Source organism: Pteropus vampyrus, unplaced genomic scaffold (genome assembly GCF_000151845.1).
Source record: "Pteropus vampyrus isolate Shadow unplaced genomic scaffold, Pvam_2.0 Scaffold339, whole genome shotgun sequence".
Lineage (NCBI taxonomy): Eukaryota > Metazoa > Chordata > Mammalia > Chiroptera > Pteropodidae > Pteropus > Pteropus vampyrus.
This window is the reverse complement of record NW_011889120.1, coordinates 563,529-590,699: the sequence shown is the minus strand read 5'-3', so window position 1 is coordinate 590,699 and position 27,171 is coordinate 563,529. Positions and strand designations below refer to the sequence as shown.

General features: G+C 38.9%; 1 protein-coding gene across 1 annotated transcript in view; it reads right to left on the bottom strand.

Moving 5' to 3' along the window:
* PHEX (phosphate regulating endopeptidase homolog X-linked) overlaps window positions 1–27,171 on the bottom strand; it is a 178,351-nt gene that overhangs the window by 72,834 nt on the left and 78,346 nt on the right. The window contains exon 12 of the mRNA XM_023522333.1: window positions 26,626–26,727. Within this exon, the coding sequence (XP_023378101.1) occupies window positions 26,626–26,727 (102 nt within the window). The remainder of the gene's footprint in view (window positions 1–26,625; window positions 26,728–27,171) is intronic.

Here is a 27,171-nt window from a genome sequence, read left to right as displayed (position 1 = left end):
TTTTGGATATTAGGCCCTTATGGGAGGTGTTGTTTGCAAATATATTCTCCCATTCAGATGGTTGCCTCTTTGCCTTGTTGACGGTTTCTTTTACTGTGCAGAACCTTTTTAGTTTGATATAGTTCCATTCATTTATTTTTCCTTTTACTTCCCTTGCCTTTGAGGTCAAATTCATAAATTTCTATGTCCAAAGTCTATGAATTTAGTACCTATGTTTTCTTCTATGCATTTTATTGGTTTGGGTCTTATATTCAGGTCCTAGATCCATTTGGAGTTAATTTTGCTGTCTGGTGATAAACAATAGTCTAGTTTCATTCTTTTGTAGGTGGCCTCCCAGTTTTCCCAGCACCAGTTATTGAGGAGACTTTCCTTTCTCCACTGTGTGCTTCTGGCTCCTTTGTCAAAAATTATTTGCCCATATAAACGGGGATTTACTTCTGGGCTCTTGATTCTGTTCCACTGGTCCATGTGTCTGTTTTTCTGCCAATACCATGCCGTTTTGATTACTGTCACACTGTAGTATAATTTGAAGCTAGGCAGAGTGATACCTGCAGCCTTATTCTTTTTTCCCATGGAACTGAGTCTTGATGACAAAACTATATTTTTTAGTATAAGCTATTTCAATCAATCAACAAATACTGAGAATGCACTCTAGGCTCAAGACTCTCCTCGGTATTAAAGAAACATAAAAATATATAAATGACCCATAGCCTCACTGTATTTGTATAAAGAAACTGAGGAAAAACATTCTATGACAACTTGCCGTTGTTGTGACTACAAAGTATCAGCAGTACCTTAATTTTCTGAACCTCTCTGGTCCTCAGTTTCCTCATCTGTAAAATGTAGATAAGTTTACTTATAATACCAATGCAGCAAAATAGAGAGGTGAAAGAAATATTTGGATAATAAAGGGATTGGGAAAGGAGAAGTTGGATTACCTAGATCAGGGGTGAGCAAACTTTTTTTATAAAGGGCCAGATAGTAAATAATCTTGGTTTTGTAGGCCTTATGGTCTCTATCGCAACTGCTCTGCTATTGTACCTGGGAAAGTAGATGTAGATGACATGGAAATGAGTGAATGAGTGGCTGTGGCTGTGTTCCAATAAAACTTTATTTATCAACACTAAAATTTAAAACTCATACAACTTTTATGTATGACATATTTCTTTTGATTGATTTAAACCACTTAAAAATGTAAAATCCATTCTTATCTTATGGGACATACAAAAACAGGCAGCATGGTGACGGTGGCCTGAAAGCCATACTTTGTTGGGCTGACAAAGATAATTTAATGAGGGCAAATTGTTCATGGAGTTGCCTCAATTGGTAGCACAGGGCCTAGTATACAGTAAGTACTCAACAATGCCTACCAAACTGAAGCATGATGAATGGTGTGGAGTGTGTGTGTGTACACTCACATGCACGTGAATATACATGTGTGGCTTAGCTAGTTTTTGTTTTTGTTTTGTCTGCTATTACCAACATGTACATGCAACAAATCTTAATTGCTTGAGAGTGTATTGCTTGCCCTAAAGTCTTAAGGCTAGAGGTTTAAAAATCACAATTAATTTCTGTGGAGACAACAGAGTTCATAAAGTGAAGATTATTACTTTGATAAAGAGAATAACTATCAAAAATGAACTCAGAAAAACAAGGAACATTGAAAATTTAAAACAGAACCTGATTTAAACTCTCAAGTCACCCCTCCCTCCCAGAATTTTCCAAAAGGTACAGTGCGACTTGATAGTGCTGGTGAAAGAACAGAACCAAATATAATCCTGCTTTATTTAGCTGTGAGCTCTAAAACAGCATATAATTTTTATACAGATGACCAAACTGATTTAAAGACTGGTTAGATTGACTGCTTTACTCCTGAATTTTCAAAGCCACTTAGTATTAAGCTGATTGGCAAAAGCAAGACAGAAAGCTCATTTGTTTTAATCCCCACTGACTTGGCTATTTAGGAGAGTCAGGTAAATTCTCAAATGTCTTGCATGTATTACATCAAAGGGATTGCTTTAATCACTTAATTAAACAGCTTTGTATTTCCTCTACATAGTTAAGTCTCAGCATATTTTTTCTTTTTTATTAATTTCATCAACGTAAGAAAAAAAATGGAACAACGGATGATCAACTGCCCTTTAAAAAACAATTTATAGTACAACTTTCTTAAGCTTGCAATGGCTTCGAAAGCTTCGGTCAGGCTTGACCACACCAAGGCCTCATTTCCCCTGATGAGTTCTGTAATAACTAGTAAACATCAATCAAAATTGTGAGCTTTAAGCAACTGGAAGTTTAGGAGACTGCACATAAATTACACTATCTTTCAAAACAATGGCAGTTTCCATAATGCCAAACAAATGATTGGCTGAAGATATTATCCTAGGCAGAGCTAATGGTACTGATGAAAATTAGCCTGGGGAACAGGCTTTAATATCCTTTGGGGCTATCTGGATCCTGCAAATAATAACAATGCAGTTATCTAACAAATCAAATTTTATCTTCCTGATAAGAATGGCACTGATTTATTATGAGTCTTCAAAAACTTTAATTCTGAAAATTGCTTTTGGGTGTGGTTCACATAGCACTATGCTATGGTGGAGATTAGATAAGCATCCTCATGAATCCTAGGGCTTTACAAGTGCAAGTCACAGTTCTGATTTTACAAAAGAAGATAGGAATGCTCAGATTTCAGGTCTCCCATCCTTAACCCTGCTTGAGTAACATCCCAGGACAGCAGACAATCCCCATTTTTCTCTGATATAAATGACATACTAGGAAGGCATGTTTCAAATTATAAACCAGCTCCATCCATCCATCCATCCTTTCTCTTGAAAACACCAATTCCACGAATCCTGGAGGTGGGCAGTTTTTCCAGTTTGAAAAAGGAAACTACTCACACTCGGGTTAATCATAATTGAGCCATAACGGCACTAAACATTTCCCTGGTGTTTTTGTGATGGTCCCCTCACTTAGGTGAGCACCACATCCAAGAGTTAAAGAAAGACACCAACATTTGGGTTTTCTTAGTAAACAGATGGAGGAGGGAGTAGCAATAGAGTTAAGAACCCAAAACCATCCTATGAATAATCCATAAAACAACACATCCCCATGAGGCAAGAGCAATATTATCTTAAAAAAAGAGACAATTCTCATGTATTTCCTTTAAAACTGAATAGGAAAATGGCCAGGTCGTATTTTTTAATTTCATTTTCTTATTAGTTTCAAGTATACAGTACATTGGTTAGACATTTATATAGTTTATGAAATGATCCCCCTGATTGCTCTCTTCTCTGGCTCTACACCTAGCCATTACATTACTAGTGACTGCATTCTCTATGCTGTGCTCCCCATCCCCTTGACCATCAACTACTAATTCGTACTTCTTTAATTCTTCACCCCTTTCTTCCAGTATCCATACTCCCTTCTCCCCTGGCCATCACCAGATTGTCCTCTATATTTGTGAGTCTGTTTTTGATTAGTTTTTTCTTTTTGTTCCTTAGATTCTACATATCGGTGAAACTATATGGCATTTATATTTCTCTGTCTAACTTACTTCACTCAGCATAATAACCTCTAGGTCCATACATGTCATTGCAAATAGTAGGCTGAGCCTACTATTTTTTTATGGCTGAGCAACATTCCATTGTATATATGAACGATAATTTCTTTATCCAATCATCTGTGTTGATGAGCATTTAGGTTGCTTCCATATCAGATCATAGAAATTTTTTGAAAATCAATGTCTTTTTTTACTTTCATTTATATGCAGTAAATTGCTCACAAAGTTTTTGCAAATAGAACTTGCCAGACCTGCTCAAATGAGTATCCTAAGCCTCAATTAGCTAAACCCATTTGTCGAGACATAGCTTAGATAAAAGCCCAAGAGCCAGAATAATCCTATATTATAGTTAGGCTTTTATATGGACCAAAGGAAATAATATGTTTCTCTGTCCTACACAGAGGGCTCTACTATTGGAGCTCTACCATCAGGGCTCAGTAAACTATTTTTGTAAATAAAGTTTTATTGGAACATAGTGAAGGGGTCCAAAATATGCCACTGTGGCATAAGCATTATTTTGACCTGAAAGCATTTGAGAATCAACAAATGCAGGAAGAGGCTTTCTCTGTACTCTCTTTATCTGCCTGAAAGCAGAGCCTTCCAAAAGAATTCCACAGTCATGAGTCCCACTTACGGGAGGTTTCTCGCACTAGGAGGAAACGAAAGAATGACTCCTATCATCAGAGAAGTTGGTGCCAGAATGAGAAATTGTATAAACAGACCTTACAGAAACAAACTTTACCTTCTGTTAGTTTCCCCCATATATCTCTCAGTCATTTCCACCATTTATTGTCCCTTGAAATCCTAACTCTCCCCCTTAAGATGGTATATAAGGCCCAGATTCTCACTGCTTCTTTGAGTTACATTTTCTGAGCTCCTTCCTTCTCAAGGGAATAAACTTTGTCTTTTCTCTTGCTAATCTGTCTTTTGTCAGTTTAATTCACAGGCCCCCAAACACTGAACCTAAAATAGTGGAGGAAAAGTTCCTCCTCTCCAACAATAGCCATGATCATTTATGTATTATCTATGTATTATCTATGGCCACTTTCATGCTACAGCCACAGAGCTGAGTGGGTGCAATAGAGACCATAGGGCCTGCAAAGCCTAAAATATTTACTATTTGATTCTTTGCAGAAAAAGCTTGCCAACACCTTTTCCACATAAGGTTTCCAAATTTTTCGAAACTAATAATAAAAATAGCAAGGAAAAACTAAGGAACAAAGGTTAATTATTTTTTGAGGTATAACTGACATATAACATTATATTAGTTTCAGGTATGCAGCATAATGATTCAAAATTTGTATATGCTGCTAAATGATCATCACAATGTCTCGCTACCATCTGTCACCATACAAAATTACAAATTTCTTGTGATAAGAAAGTTTAAGATTTACTCTCTTAGCAACTTTTAAATATGCAATATAATATTTTTGGCTAATAGTCACCATGTTGTATGTTACATTACGACCCCATGACTTATTTATTTAATAAATAGAAGTTTGTACCTCTTGATCCCCTTTACTTATTTTGTCCACCTCCCAACCCCCATCCCATCTGGCAACCAACAATCTGTTCTCTGTAACTATGAGTTTTGCTTGTTCATTTGTTTAGTTTTTCTGATTCCACATATAAATGAAATCGTATGGTATTAGTCTTTGTCTGATTTATTTCACTTAGCATAATACCCTCAACATCCATTCATGTTGTCACAAATGGCAAGAGTTCATTCTTTTTTATGGCTGAGTAGTATTCCATTGTGTGTGTGCATGCACACACACGCACATACACATCTTCTTTATCCATTCATCCATAGATGGACACTTAAGTTGCTTCCATGTCTTGGCTATAGTAAAATATGCTGCAGTGAACATGGGGATGCAGATATCTTTTCAAATTAGTGTTTTCATTTTCTTGAGATAAATACCCCAAAGCAGAATTGCTGAATCATATGGTAGTTCTATTTTTAATTTTTTGAGGAACCTCCATACTGTTTTCCATAGTAGTTGCTCCATTTACATTCCCACCAACAGTGCACAAGGGTTACCTTTCCTCCACATCCTCGCAACTCATTACTTCCTGTCTTTTTGATAACAGTCATTGTAAAAGGTATGAGGTGATATCTCATTGTGGTTTTGATTTGCATTTCTCTGATGATTAGTGATGTTGAGCATCTTTTCGTGTACCTATTGGCCATCTGTATATCTTCTTTGGAAAAATATTAATTCAGATCTTCTGCCCCCTTTTTAATTAAATTATTTGTTTTTTTTGCTATGGAATCATATGAATTCTTTATATATTTTGAATATTAACCCCTAAAAGGTTAATCTTTTGAACAGCTTCATCAAGACATAAACATGTAATTAAACTTGTAATAATGCTTCAAGTTTTGTTAATCAGAAATGGGAATTAATATCATGAAAAAAATCAATGCATTTTTTGGGGTAAAAGAAAAAATGCATACAAATTTTAAAAAATCATTTTCAAATGTCAAAATTCAAAGGGCTTAGAAATGTATATGCAACCTCTGGTACCTAACACCTAACATTTCTCAGATAAATTTAATCAGCTACTCAATCCTTCTCCAATTGTTAAATTACTCATTTAAACAGGAGGCAAGCTGGAGATTAACTTAAATAAACATACCCATTCTCTCATCAACAGCTCAATTGAGTGAGAATTTTCATCATTCTTTCCTTTAAAAATTTACCTCTAACAGAGTTCTTTACTAGACTAAAAAACTTTTGAACTACCTTCCACATATCTTGCAGGGAGAGATCAAATGAGATAACTTTGCTGAATTATTAAATCGGACAAATGTGAGCTGTCATATAGTTTTTCTAACAAAGGGGGATGCTGTCGGGCCAATGCCCATACACATTGCTTGTTCCTTTGACATTGGAGTTCTCTAGATCAAGGCATTTCAAAGCTTTGTCCTTGGACTGGCAGCATCAACATCACTTGGCAGCTTGTTAAAAATGCAAACTCGTGGACACACCTCAGACCTACTGAGTTAGAATGTCTCTGCAACTCTGGAATCTGCATTATAAGAAACTTTACCATAAGGCAGGGTTTCTCAACCTCGGCACTACTGACATTTGGGCCGAATTATTCTTATTTGTGGGGCTCTGTCCTGTGCATTGTGGGATGTTTAGCAGCATCCCTGACCTCCATTCACTAAATGCCAGTAACTTTCCTGCTCCTTTTCTGGTCATGAACAAAAATGTCTCCAGACCTTTCCAAATGTCCTTTGGGGGTGGGGGTACAAATATCATGCCAGGTTAAGAACCACTGCTATAGGAGATTCACATGCATGTTCAAATTTGATACACACTTTGCTCCAGATTGTGGTACTTACCAAGGCTTCAGGACCCACTTCTGGGAACCCCTGACATTGTATTTATCCAATAATAAGAAAGGACTCATCCACTCCTTCGATATTCCTTATGTATTTCACCAATTGTGCCACTTTACGGAGAAAACACCATGATCTTCTCTCCCACCAGTTTCTGAATGTGCCTCAGACATTTGTAGTTCAACCTAATTTCTGGTCAATGCCACTAACTCCCAGGATAATAGGGGCAAAAAATTAATCAACAATTGGAAAATGCTTTGCAACTAGAAGTCACAATACGAATATACCCCAAGATCTCAGTGATGTTTACATTAAAAGTTCTAATAACTTTTCTCTCAGTAATTTGGCAAAATTCATTTTTAAGCTCTTTGAGGCATCTAAAAAGCCACGTTAATACAATTACAGTTCACTGAAAAACTAGCATGCAATCCAGTTTGAAAGCTAAAATCAGTCATAGCAGGGTAATATTCCATTTAATTATAAAGATTAATTCAACCTTCATTTATTTGTGCATGTATTTGGTCTTTTCATTTTTCACAGAACACCCGAGATTCAAATACCATCTGGTAGAATTGCTGCACGAGTGTCAGTAGCATCTATTAGAGTTGCAGATTTCATTTCAAAGTAGAATTGATAAAAGGATAAGGGGGGGGAGGGAAAAGAGGGAGGTGAAGGCAATAGAGATTCAATTTAAAAATGAGGTTTTCCACCAATTTGATGGGCCTGCATCCCTCGCTCTCCTTTGTTCCCTGCCATGCCACCTGCACAAGCGGTATCAAACAAGTCCTGCCATTCTGATTTACTACATTTTCTGAAACAGCCAGAGATTCAAACACTGTGTAACAGTGTGGACTCTAATTATGAGTTACCTCTACCGTGTTTTTTAAAATGTATTTACAACTTCCTTAAAACTTGATCTTAGTCATATGGTGATTAAGACTGATCGCTTTCTTCATCATAACATCAGTTCAATATTCAATCTTTAATTGACTAACTACTAATTGCCAAGCAAGGACTGCACTGGAAAACATCCTTTACATTTTTTTTAAGTTATAACATACATAAAGTACACAAACAATCAGTATACGGATCAAAGATTTTTTAAACACACACACACATCTGTGTTAGTGGCGCTGAGATAAGATTTAAAACATTTATAGCACCCAGAAGGCTCCCTTGGGTGCCTTGCCAGTCAATAAGCCCTCCACATAGAACATAACCACTATATTGACTTCTATCTCCATAGATTAGTTATGCCCGTTCTTGAACTTCAAAATAAGTATGTATTCTTTGGTGTCTGGCTTCTTTCACTCTATAGTACCTCTGTGAAATTCATACATTGTTGTGTGTAGCAGGAGTTGGGATACACAGTTTAATAAATTGCATTCCTGTCATCAAGAAGTTCACGGTCAGGATGCGCAAAACAAACAAACACTAGAAGAATGTAGAGGATGGAATGGGAAAGGAAGGGAAGGATCTTGTGAAAAGGTCACCTTAAAGAGGAGATCTTAGAGATAAATGGAATTAGTAACAATAGAAATAACATTTTTTAATAAAAACAAAAGTAACGCTCTAGCTAAACCCCTATTATGGACCAAGTACTGGGGTCAGTGTTTCACTTCCTCATCACATCTAAATTTTACCTCAATACCACTGGAGTGGGTACAGATCATCTCCATTTCTCAGCTGAGGAATTTGAGACTCAGAAAGGAGAACTCGCCCCACGTCCTAAAGCAATAAGAGCCAAAGCCAGCTTCTGAATCCAGATTAATTTAGCCTTAACCTGACTTTAAAAAGCCCAGGTTTTCCCAAAATGCATTGTATTCTGAGAATTGAAAAATAATATTCTATTATTTAAATATTACTCATTTTTATAAATCCAAATTAAATGAAAAATGTGCAATACACAGACTTCTGCATCAATAATCATATTCAACATGCCAAAACAAATAACATTTTCAGTTGTAACAATGACAAGACACTTGCAGACAGAGGTTTAAATATACTTTTAAGAAGGCCTCCATCCTTCCCTGAAAATCGTACCACTGAGTTTCTGCTTCTGGACACCAGTGGGACTAAACTTTGACTGAGAGCCCCTGGAAGACCAAGACTTGGCCAAGAGGGGAGGTCAAAAGAGAAAATGAAAGGCAAGAAAAAAATATGGAATTTTAAAATGTATTTACAACAGATTAAAACTGTTGTAAATAAATATCTAGTTGGGAAACATCAGAAGATGTATTTTTCAGACCAGTCAAGGTAATGAAGTAAAATGAGATTTCACCAGTAGAAGAAAGGTTCCAGGGAATGGGGCCCAGGGAGAGAAGACTGTCAATCTCGTGGAGGAAATCCACTGGCACAAACCACTCTGTGAAATGGAATCTGCATGAGCACCCCTGGCCCGAGGATTTCCTGTCCTTATCCTCCCATTTCAAAAGAGAAATAATATCTGCCTCTTAGGGATCTTAGCATTGTCTTAAAGACAAATGAAAGCCAGTTTCAATTTTGAACCACTTAAACTCAAAACTTTTCTGAAGCTTAACCCTGCCTGGTTAGAAATGCAAGAATGTACCATAAGCAGCAGACCAGGAACCTTTGACCCTTACCCCAGAAGCCCATGAGATGGAACATGGGCCTTCTGAGCAAAGAGTCCTCGGTTCCAAATTTAGGCCCCCCAAAACTGACAATTTGGTCCTGCATTGCCTGCTCGTAAGAATATATTACCAGTAACATATAACTTTCTGCAGCTGTAATAGCCATACTTATGGGTATGACATATGTCAATGTGAATCACATGGATCCAGGTGCTTCAATGCTGTCTACAGCTCAAATAGCCAGACTATCAGCCTCCATCCCTTCAGACTAAACTCCAGAGGTGAATGGAGGAAGATAGATAAAGAAAATGCAACCCGAAGCCATCTTCTGCCTCCACAGTTCAGACCTCGTTATTTATTCTGGGAAGCCCACAGGCCACATTTTGGAACAAATCTTAGCTGTTTTGATCTACCTTAGAAAAGGCATTCCAGGGAAGGAAATCAGAAAGGCCACTTATACTCAAGGCAAAGCAATGAGCCATAGCCAAGGGACAACATGGGCTGTTTGTAAACAGCAGCCTAAATGTCATCATCAATTATTCATCATTCAACAAAACTACTGAGTAACCTCTTACAAAACCACTTAATTCTTACTCAAGATTCAGCCCAAAAAGAGAGAAATGCAACAAGGTGTTGGTCAAAACCTTCAGACTATGAAATTCCTAGACTAGGTCAGCAAGCCATGGCCTACAGGCCACATTTCAGCTGCTGCCTGTTTTTGTAAAGTTTTATTGACACACACCATGCTCATCTGTTCACATTATTGTCTACGGCTGTGTTCATGCTACAACAGATGAATTGAGTAGTCGTGGCAGAGACCACATAGCCTGCAAAGCCCAAAATATTTACCATCTCGTCTTTTATATGAACAATTTGCCAACTCCTGCTCAAAATGCGGTCATGGTCCAGGGGCATCAGCCTCACCTGGGAGCTTGTTAGAAATATAGAATCTCAGGCTCTATTCTAACATTACTAAAAATCTGCATTTTAACAATGTCCCTGGGAGACTGGCATGTACATTCAAGTTTGAGCAACACAGCTCTAATAGAACTATACTTCTCAAACTTGGCTGATTCATTTTTCACAACAGCCAAGACATGGAAACAATCTACATGTCCACAGCTGGATGAATGGATAAAGAAGTTGTGAGATATATATCTATATATATGAATATTATTAATATTCCATATGCCATAATAAAGGAGAAAATCTTGCCATTTGGAACAACACGGATGGAGTTTCGAGATATTATGGTAAGTGAAATAAGTCAGAGGAAAATAATATATGATCTCACTGATATGTGAAATCTAAAATTTAAAAAAACACACACACAGAAAAGAAGATCAGATTTGTGGTTACCAGTGGTGGGGAGTGGAAGGATGGGGAATTGGAGGAAGGTGGTCAAAGGTACAAACTTCCAGTTATAAGATAAATAAGTACTAGGGATGTGATGTACACCACGATGACTATATCTCAGAATATATACTTTGGCTGCTTATTGGAATCACCTGAAGAGTTGTTTTTATTAACTACTGATGGCCTAGGTCTGAGGCAACTCCAGACTACAAGTTTTCAGAGCTTCCAGCTTCTCTTCATAAGGTCATGTGGCAACCCACACAGCTCTTGTTCTCTTAGATGCTGAGAGGGGACACTCAAGTAAGTAACCAATGATAAGGGAGGGTTTGGGGAGAGGGGAGAGTGGGGGGAGAGGGAAGAGACTCTCTCCTCTTCTACCCTGTCAAGTTTTCTAGTTCCAAAAATGCTCAAACTTCTTTTTTGTGAATAATTTTAATGGAAGTCAGATATTACTTAGAACAACTCATAGGATGTCATTAGAACACAATGTATTACAGATTTATACAAACCACTTTGCCAGAACCTAACTTTCATTTCCAAAAGCCTAGAACCAGCCAAACTAGTCCATAAACTTGTAAATTCGTTTTCTAACTTAAAATTAGAATTAAGCAAAGGCTCTGTTCTATAGCCCTTAAGAACACAACGACAACATTGTCCTCAGCTATGCCCTGCCCTAAGACAGTCCCATTCAGCTTATTCTTTTCATCCTTACGACCCCGCTCCGGTCAGCTCTTGTTATCCTGCATGGTGACCTCCAGTGCTGGGAACACTGGAATAAACTAAAAGCAGCCCATCTGTCCCTTTAGTACCTAAGGTCATCAAGGACACAGAGTGAAGCATGGTCTTTCTCAATACCAAGAAACTTTGGTTATGAAGTGCATACAGGAAGTCAGTGTAGTGGGTGTCTATACTGAAAATTAAGTTTATTTACTAAGGAATTCAAATGTCAAACTGGAAAAAATGATTTGTCTGCTAGGATGGGGTTGGGTTCCTTGTAGTTTAGTCCAGTTCTAGACTCTCAAATCTAGTAGGAATTTCTTACACTATACAGGAAGGTCTCACAGACTGAGGCTGAGTCCTTTCCTGTGATAGTTCAACAATAATTAGGTTTATTCAAATAATTCTGTGAGTCAATGTATATACTGGTCTTGAGCTAAGAAAAAAATTCAGTCAATAATAAGAAACAACCTAATCAATGGAATAGGAACTGAGAAAAAAAATTTAATGACACTCAGTAGTCAGGTGTTAAAGAGAGGGAGTAAAAATAGTTCAAAATTCTCTAATGTACACAATGAAAAACTGAATGTAGATGAGAAAGGCAAAGGATACAGGTTGTAGTTAGGTAGTTTACAAAGACTGCTGACAAGCCTCCCCTCCCAGTATGTTCGCACTGGTCCTTACATCAAGAGATGAAGTCTTTCTCCTGCCCTTGAATAAGGACTGGCTTTGTCCCTGGCTTTGACCAAGAGAATATGGCACAAGAAACATTCTGAGACTTCTGATCCCAGACCTTAGGAAGACTAGCAACTTCTGATTCCTCCCTCTTGGAACCCTGAGCCCCGCATGAGAGTACCTTGCTACCCTGCTGAGAAAGAAGCCACATGGGGAACACTGAGATGCCAGACACATGAGTAAAGAAGCTACCTCGGATGTCCAGCCATGGCTGCCATCTGAATGCGACTGTATGAGAGACTCCAGGTGAGACCAGTGGAAGAACCGTCCAGCGGAACCCTAGCCAAACCACAGAATCCTGAGAAATAATAAAACACCTGCTGCTTTAAGTCAGCTGGGGTGATTTGTGATGCAACAATAGGTGACCCAAACACAGACCACTGCAGTAGGTGAGTCACTCTACTTCATGAAGTAAATTAAAATCTGCTCTCTTCCCTCTGGCAACTGATCCAGAACCAAAACGAACAGCACAAAACTCCAAAATCCTCTATAAGAAATCAATCCTTCCATAAATTCCTTAAAAATTTTTTTTTGTTGTTGTTCATTTAAAACACCAAGAATGGTAATATGTAAAATCAAACTGAAATTTATTTCATAAAATTGGCAGCACCTCCATCAGTATACTTTGGTCATGCCATTTCTTCCTAACACTGCGTCCTCTGACTTTTCCAACCCCAAATCTTTACCTTTTTTTTCCTGGTTTCTTTTACTCTTTCCATTGTTCGTATCAGGCTGTTTCTCCAGTTCATAAGTGAGATTCTGTCAAAAGTGGATTTGCTGTCACTCCCTCAGCCTGCCTTTACCCAACTATGCTAGGGTCTAGAAAATGACAACTCAGAAGACCAGGTTAAATACAATTTCTCTCTCTTCACGTGTTTTCCACTATCTGCCTGTCCGGCCCTCAGGTTATTAATGGAACTGACATTCCCATACAACTGACTGAGCAGGACCAGCAGCAAGATAAGAAGAGAGCCACTGACAGCTGCAGACGCAACCCCAGAGATAGCAGATAAGCAGACGCATCATGGCTATTAGTTTCATCTTGGGCTGAGAAGGAGCATCACAAAATCCACACAGAAAATGTGAAGATTCCTAATGGACTCTTTCCCATGAAATTAAAAATCAATATATGAAAACTGATTCTTTTTATTAAACTGAACTAAACATGTATTTTTAAGTGAATTCTTAACATACACTCAATTTGGATTTGGGCCAAAATAAATAAATAAAGAAAGAAAGAAAGGCATTAAACCTCCCTCACCCATCCCAAGAATAAAAGCAATAAATATTCTCCGTAATTTTTCAAAAGTAGCTCTCGGACTTGGGCTTCTGGAACTTCACTCTGAGGCTATATCTAGGCATTTCCCAATTGCTTTCAAAGTCCTACAACCAGCCAATCCTTCAACCCAAAATAATCCCTAACATATACTTAAAAACTAAACACTTTTACAGTACCTTGTTTAAGCTATTACTGTTTGCTGATATCGTTAATTTAAAAAATATATATTTTTACTCCGAGTTTCATCTTTTAATATAGTTCTATTGTTCCATATTGTTCAAATTAGTTCTATTTCTTGGCACTAGCATAATTTTTTTTAAATGTATGGCATGGTCATACACTAGTTATACACTTATTTATATTCTTGATGATCAACACTGAGAAGGAACACTGCAGAAATTTTCAAAAACCACAGAATATATATTACATGTATGTCCACTGACGTGCCCCTTACAGATGATAATTCACATCAATATCTCATCCATATTTCTCAAAGTTTGTTTATTACCTAAACTCTATTTCAAGTTGGTAAGGAGCCTCTCTCTTCCCTAATAACAACAACAACAAATCAATATACTGCAATAATTTGTGGAAGAACTAATCAAGGCACTCTTTTATAAATTGTTCAAAACAGTTTATGATTAAATAGAAGTCAAACATTAAAGAGAATAGCTTGTCATGCCAGGTAGCAAAGACGCTGTCGGAAACAACTGGAGTCATGTCAAAATTCCCTAAAGGAAGAGCCTCAAGTTGGCCAAGATGGGACAATTTGAGCTATTAAGTAGAATAATAATTATAATAGATTTAAACAAATCAAATACATAAGATCTCCTGAGTTTATCATGATACTTAAAAAAAAAAACTGCTTTGGCATCTTTGGAGGTACTAGGGCACCAACTCATTGTGAAAATTAATAAATACAGACATTTGTATGCTTCTTTTTCAGCAATTGCTATCAGTATAAATTATGTCAGAATAATCGAGTGGTTTATGAGAAAATCCTTTTTATAAAAAAAATTCCAGCTAATAAATGCAGAAACATTGATAGCATTTGAAAATTGCAAGTTGCGACCCCAAATGAACTCATTTATCTATTCGATATTATCAATGACTGGGAAAATAATTAAGACAATGGTTTTCAACCTTGGCTGCACATTTTTTAAAATTTTATTTTATTATTAGTTTCAAGTATACCATACATTGATTAGACATTTATATAGTTTATAAATGATCCCTCTGATTTCTCTTTCTCTCCTCTGGCTCTACACCTGGCTGCACATTTGTATCTCCTGGGAAATTTTTTTAAAATGCTGATGCCTGGTCCCACTCCCAGAGAATCTGCAGTCATTGATCTGGGGTGTGGCCTGAGCATTAGGATTTTTTAAGCTCCCTGGTGATTCTAAGGCACAATCAAGAAAGAAGGCCACTGCTTGAGGTGAAAGGTTGATGGAGAAGTTAAAATGGATGGACTAGGCTAACACTTGAACTCACTGCTCAACCTTTTCAGTGGAAGTGGGACAACCCGGCATCACATTGGGCTACAATAGGAAGCACACAGCACTGCATACGAAGCCTTGGCAAAAGAAAATTTAATCTGAATCAATTCAAACCTCCACATTCAACTACCAATTTACAGGAAATGTTAGGGACATTTTAAAGAAGAACATGTTAAAAGATTACACTAGGATATAATCAGCCAAATCAAGATTGTTGAAAATTTCACCAAATGACACAATTTCTTCAACAAATGAATTTCATAAATAAATGGGGAGGGAGGATTTAAAATTTGTAAAGCCTTAAAAGATAAACCTATTAACTGCAATACGCACACCTTGCTTGGATACTGATTCGAACCAACCGCTTTATAAAAATTTTTTTGAGATGATTACAGAAAATTACACACAGACAAGATACTAATAAATGAGATATTGTTGTTAATATCACTGGGTATGTTACTGGTACTGTGGTTAGTTTTTTTTTTTTTTAATCTTTATCTGGCAGAGATACATAATGAAATATTTATAGTAAAATAATGTCTGAGATTAGCTTTAAAATTCTCAAGCATAAAAATAGGTGGTGTGGGAAGTAGATGAAATCAGAATGGCAAATATTGCTCATTGGTAAAGCTGGGTGATGAAGACCTGCAGATCTGTCATTACGCTTTCATGCACATCTTTAAATTCCCATAATAAAATGTTTTAAAATATCACACAGAGTCAAAGTAATAAAAGTCCATTTTGTACCTCTACTCCAAAGAAAACAATCTAACTGGCATTAGCTTTTCTTTCTCAATTTTAGGAGACTAACAGAGCATTACATTATTTGGTGAGGAGGAAATAGGAGGAATCTTAGAAAAAAATGAACATGTCACCTTACTAATACTGAGAATTTCTTCTTTGCTAGTCACTGTACATACATTAGTTGTTTAATCATGCCAAACACTCTGTGAAAACAGTGTACTTATTCTCATTTCATGGGTGAGAAAACTGAGGCCCCTAAAATGTGCACCTTGCCTATGTGTTTGGTGGTCGTGATTTGATTCTTAATAAGGTCTGTTCAGTGGCCAAAGAAGGGAGTTTCAAGCCATGTTAGGTTCTGAGCATATAAGAATAAACAAGCCAACTATAGTTCTTCCTTTTACAGGGGCGCCTCAATTCAACAATCTATATTTTGCGTTAGTTTTTCAATTATGAATAAACACTATGATGCTATTTCAATAGCTCAGAAAAGACAGGAATGACCTCACTATCAGAAATGCTAAAAAGGGGTTGTTATTCTTTCCAAGACTATAAATGAGAAAATGGAGTGAAAAAGGACAAGAGGATATGGTGTTAAAACAGAGATGAACCTAGAAAACATTATGCTAAATGAAAAACACCAAGCCCAAAAGGTCACATACTGTATAATTCCATTTATATGAAATGTCCAGAATAGGTGAATTCATAGACAGAAAGCAGATTGGTGGTTGCCTGAGGCTGGGGGAAGGAAAGAATAATGAGTGGCTATTTTATAGGTATGAAGTTTCCTTTCGGAAACTTTTGGGGCAATAAAAATGTTTTGATACTAGAAAGAGGTGGTGGGTGGTTGCACAACATTGGGAATGTACTAAATGTCACTGAATTCTACGTACACTTTAAAATGGTTAATTTTATATTATATGAATTTCTCCTCAATAAAAAAAAATAAGAAAGAAAAAGGATAAGAAGCTAGGGGAAGAAAGAACTATGGAACAGAAATGGTAAAGATCTGAAAGTTGAAAGAAAGACTCAACAGGACTTGAGTGCTTCCAGTTGGCTGGGAGGGAAGATAGAGATTTCCGGTTTAGGAGCCTGTACCCCCATGAAATGATGTGATCTGCACTGAGGATAACAGAGTACCTCAAAAAGAATGGGAGCCCACTGAGTGTTCAATTTCATCAGGTTTCCATTTTTTAATTGAACAACAGGTTGGCAAATCAAGAAATACCCTAAAATACAGTGTAACTGGGTCATATCAAGGCATTGCTAAATATCTCATGATCTTGCTGGCCAAATAGAGAAGTTAGACAGCAGTTCCATAGAGCTGTTCAAAGTTAGAACGACTGGACTAAAAAAAAATCCATTGGTTGGTTAATTGATTAGCACCTAACAAAAGACCTGCTACAGAGCAGATTCTCCATGAAAGTGCCCAACAGAGGAATCTGGAAGGAGTCTCCAAAAGATAAGCAAATGACTGATTTCAGCTCCATTTTGTGAGCACACTCATTAATAACCCAGAAATACAATCAAATCAAAAAGCAGATTTATCAAGGTATGAATGAGAGAGAGGTAGAGACAATAGTTGATTACTGAATGACAGACTTGAAGTTTTTAACGGTCTTTTGAGAAGCCATTCTAAGAAATTAGTCCTAAATTTGGGGGAAAAGCTTTATAAACAAAATGTTTATCATAGTATTATCAATAACAGCCAACCTAAATGCCCAAATATGGAGAACTGTTTAAGTAATCTCCTGTACAACCACTGAACGAATATGCAATAACAGTAAAAATTCTTTTATAAAGACTATATAGTGACAGGAAAAATGTTCATAATGTAAACGTTGAGAAAAAAGAAAAAAGGAATCAAATTCATATATACAGCATTATTCAAACTACATACAGGGAAAAAAGTCATGCATCAAAATGTTAGCAATGGTTACAATTGGATGATGGGACTAGCAACTTCTTTTTTCTTTCTACCTTTATATTTTACTTTCCAAGTTTTCTTTAATGAGCATAGATTTTTATAGCAAAACTAATAAACGTATAGACTATCCAGTAATATATATTTTTAAAAGTCAGAGCCATGAACCAAACCTAATGATTTTTAATAAGAATAAACTGTGATGTTCTGGGATTAGGGTTTTTTTAAAAACGCCAAGTTTAGGACTATAGCAACAAGGCTTAACAACAGTTCCTGTGGGATTAAAAAAAAAGACCTAGAAATTAACTGAGTGTAAATTCATTATGAGCCAACAATGACATGGCTGAGGGGGAAAGATAGCCGTAATATAAACTTCGTATTTCTTAATATAATTTGTATGCAAAACAAAGGCAGTAATAATATTCCCATTGTGCTGTGTGAGTTGGACTATATCTAGAATATTGTGTTCAGCTTTGAACTTGAGCTTTAAAAAAAGATGTTGAAACCTGGAGAGCAGCCAACAGGATGAGGCATTAGAACCAAAGCACAGAGCAGTGGTTCCCACACTTTGGCTGCATCAGAATCACCCAGAGGGCTTATTAAAATGCAGATTCCTGGATCTCCTCCCAGAGTTTCTGGGGCCAAGAATCTGCATTTCTAACTAGTTTCTAGGTGATGCCGATGCTGCTGGTCTGGAGACCACACTTTAAGACCCACTAGCATTGTGGATAAAAGCAAAGACCACATTGCGAGAGATGGAGTCCCGGGTCTTTCACTGCTAGCTGTGTGACCTTGGCCAAACTTCCTTGCCCTCTCTGTGCTTCAGTTTCCTCATCTATAAAATAGAATAATTTGACCTACCTTATATAGACATTATGGTTTCAAGGTAACTAATATTTATAAAGCACTTAGAACATCAAACCTAGCATATAATGTTTTTTTTAATTTAATGAGTAACACTTAGATATGTTTCATCTGAAATAGAAAGACATTTAAACATCTTCAAATATTAGGAAAGCTTTTACATAGAAGACATATTCTGCATGGTTCTTGGGGACAGACATGGAATCAAAGGATAGAAGTGACCAGAAGGAGCCTTTGGATCTATGTCAAAAAGGCTTTTTGGCAGATGGAGCAATAATGAGGCAGGTGACCTACTTGGGTTCTGAGTGTCCCAGCACTCAGGGCTCTCTCCTGTGAGAAATGGCGAAAAGAGATTCCTTTAAGGGGTGAGACAAAGTAGTCACCGAATACACATTAGGTAGTTCAAGTAACACAGCCTTGGTGTAAGGGAATTCTCACCTGTGATCACCTAAAGTTCTCAAAGTGCTGCCTCAGACCAACAGCATCACCAAGAACTAATCAGAAATGTAAACTCCCAGACCCCACCTCAGAGCTACTGACTCAGAAACTATGGGGACGGGGCCTGGAAATCTGTGTTTTAACGAGCCCTCCAGATGGTGCCGATGTACCTCAAGTGTGAGAATTAATGACCTATAGCATCACCCAAAGCAATATTTCCATGAGGTTCTAGAACACTGAAACACAATCAAAGTAAACTTACTCCAATAAAGTATCAGGTATAATATGTCTTTGATAAATATGTGTGTCAAACTCCTGCTTATACCAAATATTTGCTTTTGTGTTTAAAATACATGCCACAAAGGTAATGCTAAATTTGTTCAAAACCAGAAAATCCAGAATCCACAGAGAAAAGCAGTGTACCCCGACCATCATTCTGTGGCAGGGTCTGCTCACTATTAACCAACCTGCAGGGATTGGGTTGGGGGATGCAGCGAGGACAGTGTTCTGACTTGGAGCATCAGAGCACCTGAGGGATGAGAAGGACCTCAGAGACTGTGGCCTTATGTTACCCACGTTCCTAATCCAAAGGAAAACACAACGACCTGGACACACACACGGACCTCACTTCCTGTCTCCCTCCTCTCCTACAGGACAACAGTTTGGGAGAAACAACCAAACACAACTGGAGAGCCTTTCTCAAGCTCCAGGGCTCTTCTAATTACTTTAGGTATATTAACTCCTTATAACAAATCTGTGAGGTAGGTACTAATCACCCCATTTTACAGATGAGAAAACTGAAGATTGGGGAGGTTAAGTCATTTCCAAAGGCTCATACAGCTAATAAGGGGTAAACGTTGGATCTGAGAGTAGGTAGCCTTTCTCCAGAGTCTGTACACTTAACGTCTAAACTGTGCTTCCTGTTGAAGCCAGTGAAGGACAGCAGAGACAAGTACAAAGGCCACTAACCTGGCCTGTATGTGTATGTGAGACAGACAGACAGACATGAAGGCAGAAAGTGCCAACAAGCTCAAGGAGGTGGCACGTGTGATCCAGGGATCCAGAAGAGGGTGGAGAGAAATCCCAAAAGATGGTTTACATGCTATTTTGTCAGTCCGTAGGTGTCCCTGGGTGAGTACTAGAGTAGATGCAAAAACGGGGTGACTGCATTCCTGAGGAGTTATGCAAACAGACTTGAATCCGTAACAGGCAAAGGCAGGAGACAGTCTGACAAAAGCCTTTCCTTTCCTTCTACAAAACAATTTAAAATGAATAGATGAGATGAAGCAGGAGTGAAGGTACCAAGGAAAAGTAACAAGATTGGGAAGGAAGGAAGAGCCAGAGGAAGCCTTGCCTACGGGCTGCAGAGACATGAGCAATGACGGGGACAAGGGCAGCAAAGCAGGCATTCTGCGAGTCAGGTGCCCCCACACAGTGTGCTTTGGGCTCCTTAGACGCGTCCTCTCCTAGAATCCCAGAACCACTTTGTGTATCTATCACATTAACACTTCTCCCCATCTGCCTGGCATCCACGTCACTGCTGTGCTCTCCTGGGAGTGTGAAAGCCCCTGCATAAAAGGGACTGCAGCTGATCATCTCTGAATCTGAAGGCTCTTAGTATGCTGTCAGTTCTGGAAATGAATTGAATTTGCTGAAGTGGTGCTAGCATCTAAATGCAGTCAAATGTGTTGTCACCTTAAGGAGAGGAAGGACAAGAAGAGTACACGCCCCAGGGGCTATGTCCTAGCTGAGGAGCCCCCAGGAGTAGACCCAGAGACAATGATTCAAGTGCAAGTAGTTCATTTGGGAGGTAAAAGGAACACCAAACACTGGTAGGGGACTGGGAGACAGTGAACGGAGAAATGCGGGCAGTTGACAAAGAGTATTTTATCGAGCCAGCTGTCATTATGAGCAGCTGGAGCTTACCCCACTAGGGAAACTCCAGGAGCCTATGTAGAACACACACTCAAGGAAGGAGGGGGCTGAGGGCACACACATGACAACCCCCATCAATTGCTGGGTGTGCTCATTCTCCAGACCTTTGGGCCTTTTGTGTGAGTGGCATAGCGGACTCCGGTGGGAAGAGAAAGCTCTTGGGCAAAATGCAGGTGCCATTGGCTGGAAGTCAGACAAATGAGCAGTAGAGGGTAATGGCAAGGGCAGTGGGCCTCAAACCTGAACGTGCACCAGATTCATTCAGAGGGCTTGTTAAAACACAGATGGTAAGGCCCTCCTTCCAGAGCCCAGAAGGTCTGGAGAAAGACCCAAGAATCTCCATCTCTAACAAGTTCCCAGGTGAGGCTGTTACTACTGGTCTGGAAGTACAACCTGAAAACCACTGGGCTCGGGATGTGGGCAGGGCACCAACACAGTTGGTACAGACAGGATATCTGGGGGAAATCAACTACCTAGGGTTGGGCAGAGCTTATAGATGAAAGAAACTAGAATATCACCCCAAAAGTTGTCTCTTAGACATAAAAATTATTTTGAGCTAAAGGCAACTGAGAAGGAGCAGATGCAAATAAAAGCTCCCTCCTCTCCTCCAATTTGCCAAAAGCAGGACATAAATATTCAAAGTTGTCCCTTCTCCCCTTTCTACCAGGAAGGACAAAAGTGAATGACCAGAGACAACTTTAGACCCTAACAGCCTAGAGATAGCACCAGAGGAATTTACATAACGAACTTCACTAATTAGCCTGTACTACCATTAGTTTCCCATGTATTTACCTTCCCACAATCTCACCCTTAGAAGTCTATAAAACTCTTTCCCTGTCTTGTCATTTCTCTAAAAATTGTACTGTTCTTTACTGAAGATGCCATATAAGCCAGAGTTCTAAGACACTTCTTTAGGTTACTCATTTGTCTGAGTTTCTCTTATACATGTATGATATACGTGTTAATAAACTTGTTTGTTTGTTTGTTTGTTTTGTTACAGGGGCTCCAGGCAAGAACTTAGAAGGGTAGAAGGAAGGATTATTTTTCCTCCCCAACAGAAACAAAGCCAAAGAGGTGAGCTACACTTTTGTTAAGATCCTCTACAGGAAAATTTTTCCCACCTCACCCAAAGCCGGTGTCCAGGAGTCATGTGCCTGTGGAGATGGGGCCACATAGCAGACTTCCTGGGAATCTTCTGTACCTACTGCAGCCAAGGTTAAGGCCTCTCACAGCATCCTGAGAATGCTGCCACTCTAGGAGTTCCATCTGGGTCTTTATCTCTGGAGATGGCCTGGCAAGCATAGGTCCCAGGGGCAAACAGCACAAACAAATCTTTCAGAAAGGATCCAGCTTTTGGCTACAAAAGCAAATCCAGCTGGGGACCAACCGAGCTCAGGAAGCTGCTCCTCCTGATCTGACACAAAGCTCGCCAGCAGAAGCCCTGCTCCCACTGCCTGGGCAGCCAAAGGCAGTGCTGCATCCCTTCCTGCCAGGCCTCAGAATCATCATGTAGTGACCTTGAGATCCTCCTGCTCTGTTTTGGAAAAGGCAAATCTTCCAGAAGACACCCCCAAAATAATCTGTATCACCTTATACTCATTCAACATCTATGATAACAAGAAAAATAACAGGATCCCTGTCCTTTGCTGCTTGTTTACAATAAGAGCACATGCTTGCAGGGAACACAGAATTCTAAATAAAAACTGGTGCCTATTTCACTATACTGAAATCTATGCTGTTGGTTTAACAACACAAAACCACTTATGACCTCTTAAGAGATGAGACAGGAAAGGAAGGGAGACAGAGATAACAAATTTACCCTTCACAGGGGCAAAGGCATCCTCATTTATCTTTTACAGTGATCACCCCTAGCAAAGAGCACAACAAAGCCAGATCCCAGTGCTTCCATTTTGAGACCTGGGTCACTGCCACAAAAGCCAAGGTGTTAGGCCTCAGACCACTGCAGGTATCTGAACTCTCTCCGTTCAGGAGGGTGGTCACTAGGGAATGCCGAGGTCAACACCCCTTAGGAGGGACTGTAATTAGCTGCAGTCCAGAGCTGAATGGTAAGGGAAAGAAAAGCTTCTCCTCTTCGCAAATAGGAACATTTTTCCAGCTTTCCCAATGGGTTGCCAAGTGACTCAGCATTGGCCCGTGTGGGCACTATTATTGATGAGAAATCTTCCGCGTGGATGATATACTGCATACACTACATGCCCAAAGAACAGTGTCAAGTCATACCAGGAAGAGCAGGCAAATTATTCACCTCCACTTCAAATGCAGGCAAATTCTGTCTTAATGCAGGGGCTACTCAGTACCAAAAAGACAATGCCCTAAGATCGTCAGAGATTTCCTTCTAAGATTCAAGGAATTATTGGGCAATGCCTCACCTTTCTTGTGGACTATTAAAAGGCAATCACATCGAGGACAGCAGAGAAAAAGGGCAAGAAAAAAATTTTTTTTTCAAAAACAACCCCAGAGCAGAAAGCTGCATAAAAGCCTTCAGCTCCCTATATGTTGTCTTTGTGAGTACTACGAGCTCCACCCAGAGGTCATGTCTAGAACTTAATGTTCATTTAATTTCGAAAAGGAAAACCTGCATCTTCTGGGGTCCAGAATCCAAAATGCCTTAGAGAATTGCTGGAAATTCTTGAACAACATTCCCTCTTGCCTTTCATTAAAGGAACTGCTCTGAACTCTGAAATACAGGATATACTCAGGGAACCTGATGAGATCCAGTAGGACAACTGCCTTTGATATCTGTACTCCTGGCAGGTTGAACTCACCTCAAAGGAACCGCAGTGTTCAAAGAGTACAGGTCTTCAAATAATGTTACTTCATTTAATGTCATTTTGTTATAATGTTGATGAGATGCCTTAGGAACTTAACTCTTTTTTATATCAATTAGCCTACGGTAAAACTGGTTTCACTATACATTGTTTCACTTAAAGTCACAGAACCTATTAACATTAGGTGAGAACTTATCTTACTTTTACTCTTTTTATTTTTTTTCACTTTAACAATATATATATATAAACACATATATATTTTTATATATATATAAACACATATATATTTTACATTATGTGTTCACCTTCCATAGATTTCTGTCACTACATATTTGACCCCCTTTACCCCATCTACCTCTCCCCTTCCGCTCCCCCTACCCTCTGATAACCACTAGTCTACAGTCCATGACCATGAGTCTCTGTTTGTTTGTCCTGTTCATTTGTTGCCTTTAGGTATATATCCCACATATAAGTGATATCATGTGATTTTCTACTTTTTCAGTCTGGCTTATTTCACTTAGCATGATTATCTCGAGGTCCATCCATGTTGTTGCAAACGGCAATATTTCATCTCTTCTTATGGCTAATATTCCATTGTACCTTACTTTTAGAAGAAAAAACTGAGGGCTCTCACTGAAATATGTAAGATTGGAGCATAACTCGGGGGTGAGGGACCAACAGGAACAGGTATAAGATTAGAAGGACTGAGAATAATCCTCCTTCAAGGAACCATAGGCCACTTGTCTAGAAGGCCCAATTGTAAGGCATCCACTCCCTTATGCAGCTCTCCCCAAGGCAACCACCAGTCATACTTCCCAAAGAACTGTCTACAGTCCCCAGAATAATCCCCTGGTATTCAACCATTTATAACGGGCACACACCCCTCACCACTCCATACTATCCTCCTCACCAGTGGCCCTCAGTTCACAAGGGTTCAGGCTTGGGTCTAGAACCCCCAATGCACTGAGCTCTCAACTTCCAAGTGCAAGACACATTCTGTTCCAGATATAAAAAACTAGCTCAGAAAATAAATGAAGCCTTCCGAACAACAATAACAACAACAACAACAACATGTTGGTGCTGAAAGTTTCATCCATCATCTGGAGAGCTTCTCATCACAACCCACATGCTCCTGCCTTCATCAGCTTGTGCCTTACTTAAGACAGCCGTGACAGATTCTGAAAGTGGAAAAAAATCAAACTGATCCTTTGTCTTCCTCCAACACCCCCCACCTCCCTGACACCCAAGTTCTTTCTTCACTGTAAACAGTGAACAGACTTTTCATGTCTATTGACAAAAATATCTATGGCAATGTTTATCTATATCTGGAGTATTAAAGCTCTAGAAAATATCCTTGCTAAATCTCTATATGTTCTCATCTCAACAAGGCTAAGCACTCCCAGAATGTCACCCTTTTGAAAAAAAAAAAAAAAAAAAGTAGACCTTATTTTTTTAGAGCAGCCTTAGGTTCATAGAAAAATTGAATGGAAAATCGAGATTTCCCATATACCCTCTGCTCCACACATGCATAGCCTTCCCTATTAACAATGCCCCACCCCCCCTTTCCCCCCGACCAGAGTGGTACATTTCTTATAATGATGGACCTACAATGACACATCATCATCACCCAGAGACCATAGGTTACATTAGGACTTGCTCTTGGTGTTGTACATTCTATGAGTCTGGACAAATGTATAATGACATATATCCACCATTACAGTATCATACAGAGTAGTTTCACTGCCCTAAAAATCCTCTCCCTCTTTGTTTCTTGACCATGAGGCAAATATTTTGTGCTAAGTATTACTCACTATGCCCCTAAGCAGTATTCCCTGGGCCTGCACAGCAATATGAATGACCAGGGAGACTGATTATCACAGATGTTCATACTGCACCCTTGACTCACTAAATGAGATTTTGTTGGGGAGGGGACCAGAAAGCTCTAGAGTATCTGGGCACCCCAAGTGGTTGCTGTCTTAAGAAAAGTTTCTAAAGAATATCTCTAAAGAAGAGATCTCCCAGCTGCAGAGCAGCATCCATTAAGAATGGATTTCAGAGTCTCCCAGCTGCAGAGTAGCAGCCATTATGAATGCAACAGGTGTTCCCTACACACTTGCGCTCCAGCTGTATCAGAATACGTAGAATTCAAGACGGGTGCCATTCTTTACTTTTCGACAGCATGGCTGCTGAATACTTTTCTCACTTATTCCCTTATCTCGGTGCTTAGTACCAGAAAATTTTACAAGGCCTAGAAAGTGTCCAGTTCTATTAGGAAATATTTTTGTATTGCTACACAATGGTCTACCACTGGTCTGCAGTTTACAACCATGCTATTGGATCATCCATACAAAATGATAGCTTAGAATGTAAATCTGCCCGGTTACAGGAAAGGATTTGCCTGAGGACATTTGTACACATCGTGCAGAGAGCAGAAGAACACACAGCCAATATGGGTTTTTCTTCTTTGTGCCTTGAGGGCTCTTCTGCCAACTGCTCCCCAAGGCTCCCCACTGCTCTGCATTCTGCCATAGCCAATGATGGTTTATGGCAAAATTTGCTGGGCAGCAAGCCATGTGGCTCTTACAGATGGCAATTAGGAGAGAACGAAAGACTGAATTACAAGATGTTTGAAAACACAGTTCGAAAAAGAAAAGTCAGATCTTATTTTCGCTTACCTGCTGGCAATGAAATCTATGTATTCATTCCCCAGACAGACACCTAACTCTGGGTTCATATGCAAGCAACAGCTCAGTCAATATAAAAATGAACAGCACAATGTCAAGCACGAAAAATCATTACACCAAAAGTTGGGGTTTCGTGTTTTTTTCTTTAAAAGGAATCCTTACCTTTTCTTTGGCTTTCCTTTTGGTCCCTGCATCCATCCACTCATTTTCTTTCTCCAGCATGTCAATAAAGGCCCAGCGAACACCCTCGATCAATTCCTCCATCTATAAAAAATACCCAAAGAGACAGGTCAAAAAGCAAGAAGCTTCAGACGAAGTTTTCTGGGCAACAAGAAATAGTTCAATGCTAAGCATGGTGGGAAAGAGGTTCCTTTCAGCTTGACTCCATACTCCAGCAACATTTCTTTTCCCAGGAAAAAGTTTCTCACCCTCTACCACTAGAAGATAACTAACTAACCATTTCTCTCCATAAGAGCAATGATTAGCCCATCCTTATCAAGGAAGCAACTAATTCCAACAGTTTAATGAGGGTTTGAAAGAGATAAAGACATGGGCTATGTATTTCAGACAGGTATTAAAGAAGAAAGAGAGTAAACAGTTGAAAGAGATACTGTTAACAAAGAAACAGGCAGAGAGAGCTAGCTCCCCAACAGACACTCCCCCAACATCAATCAGACTCATGTCAGGACCCCAGTTCTTTCCAAATTT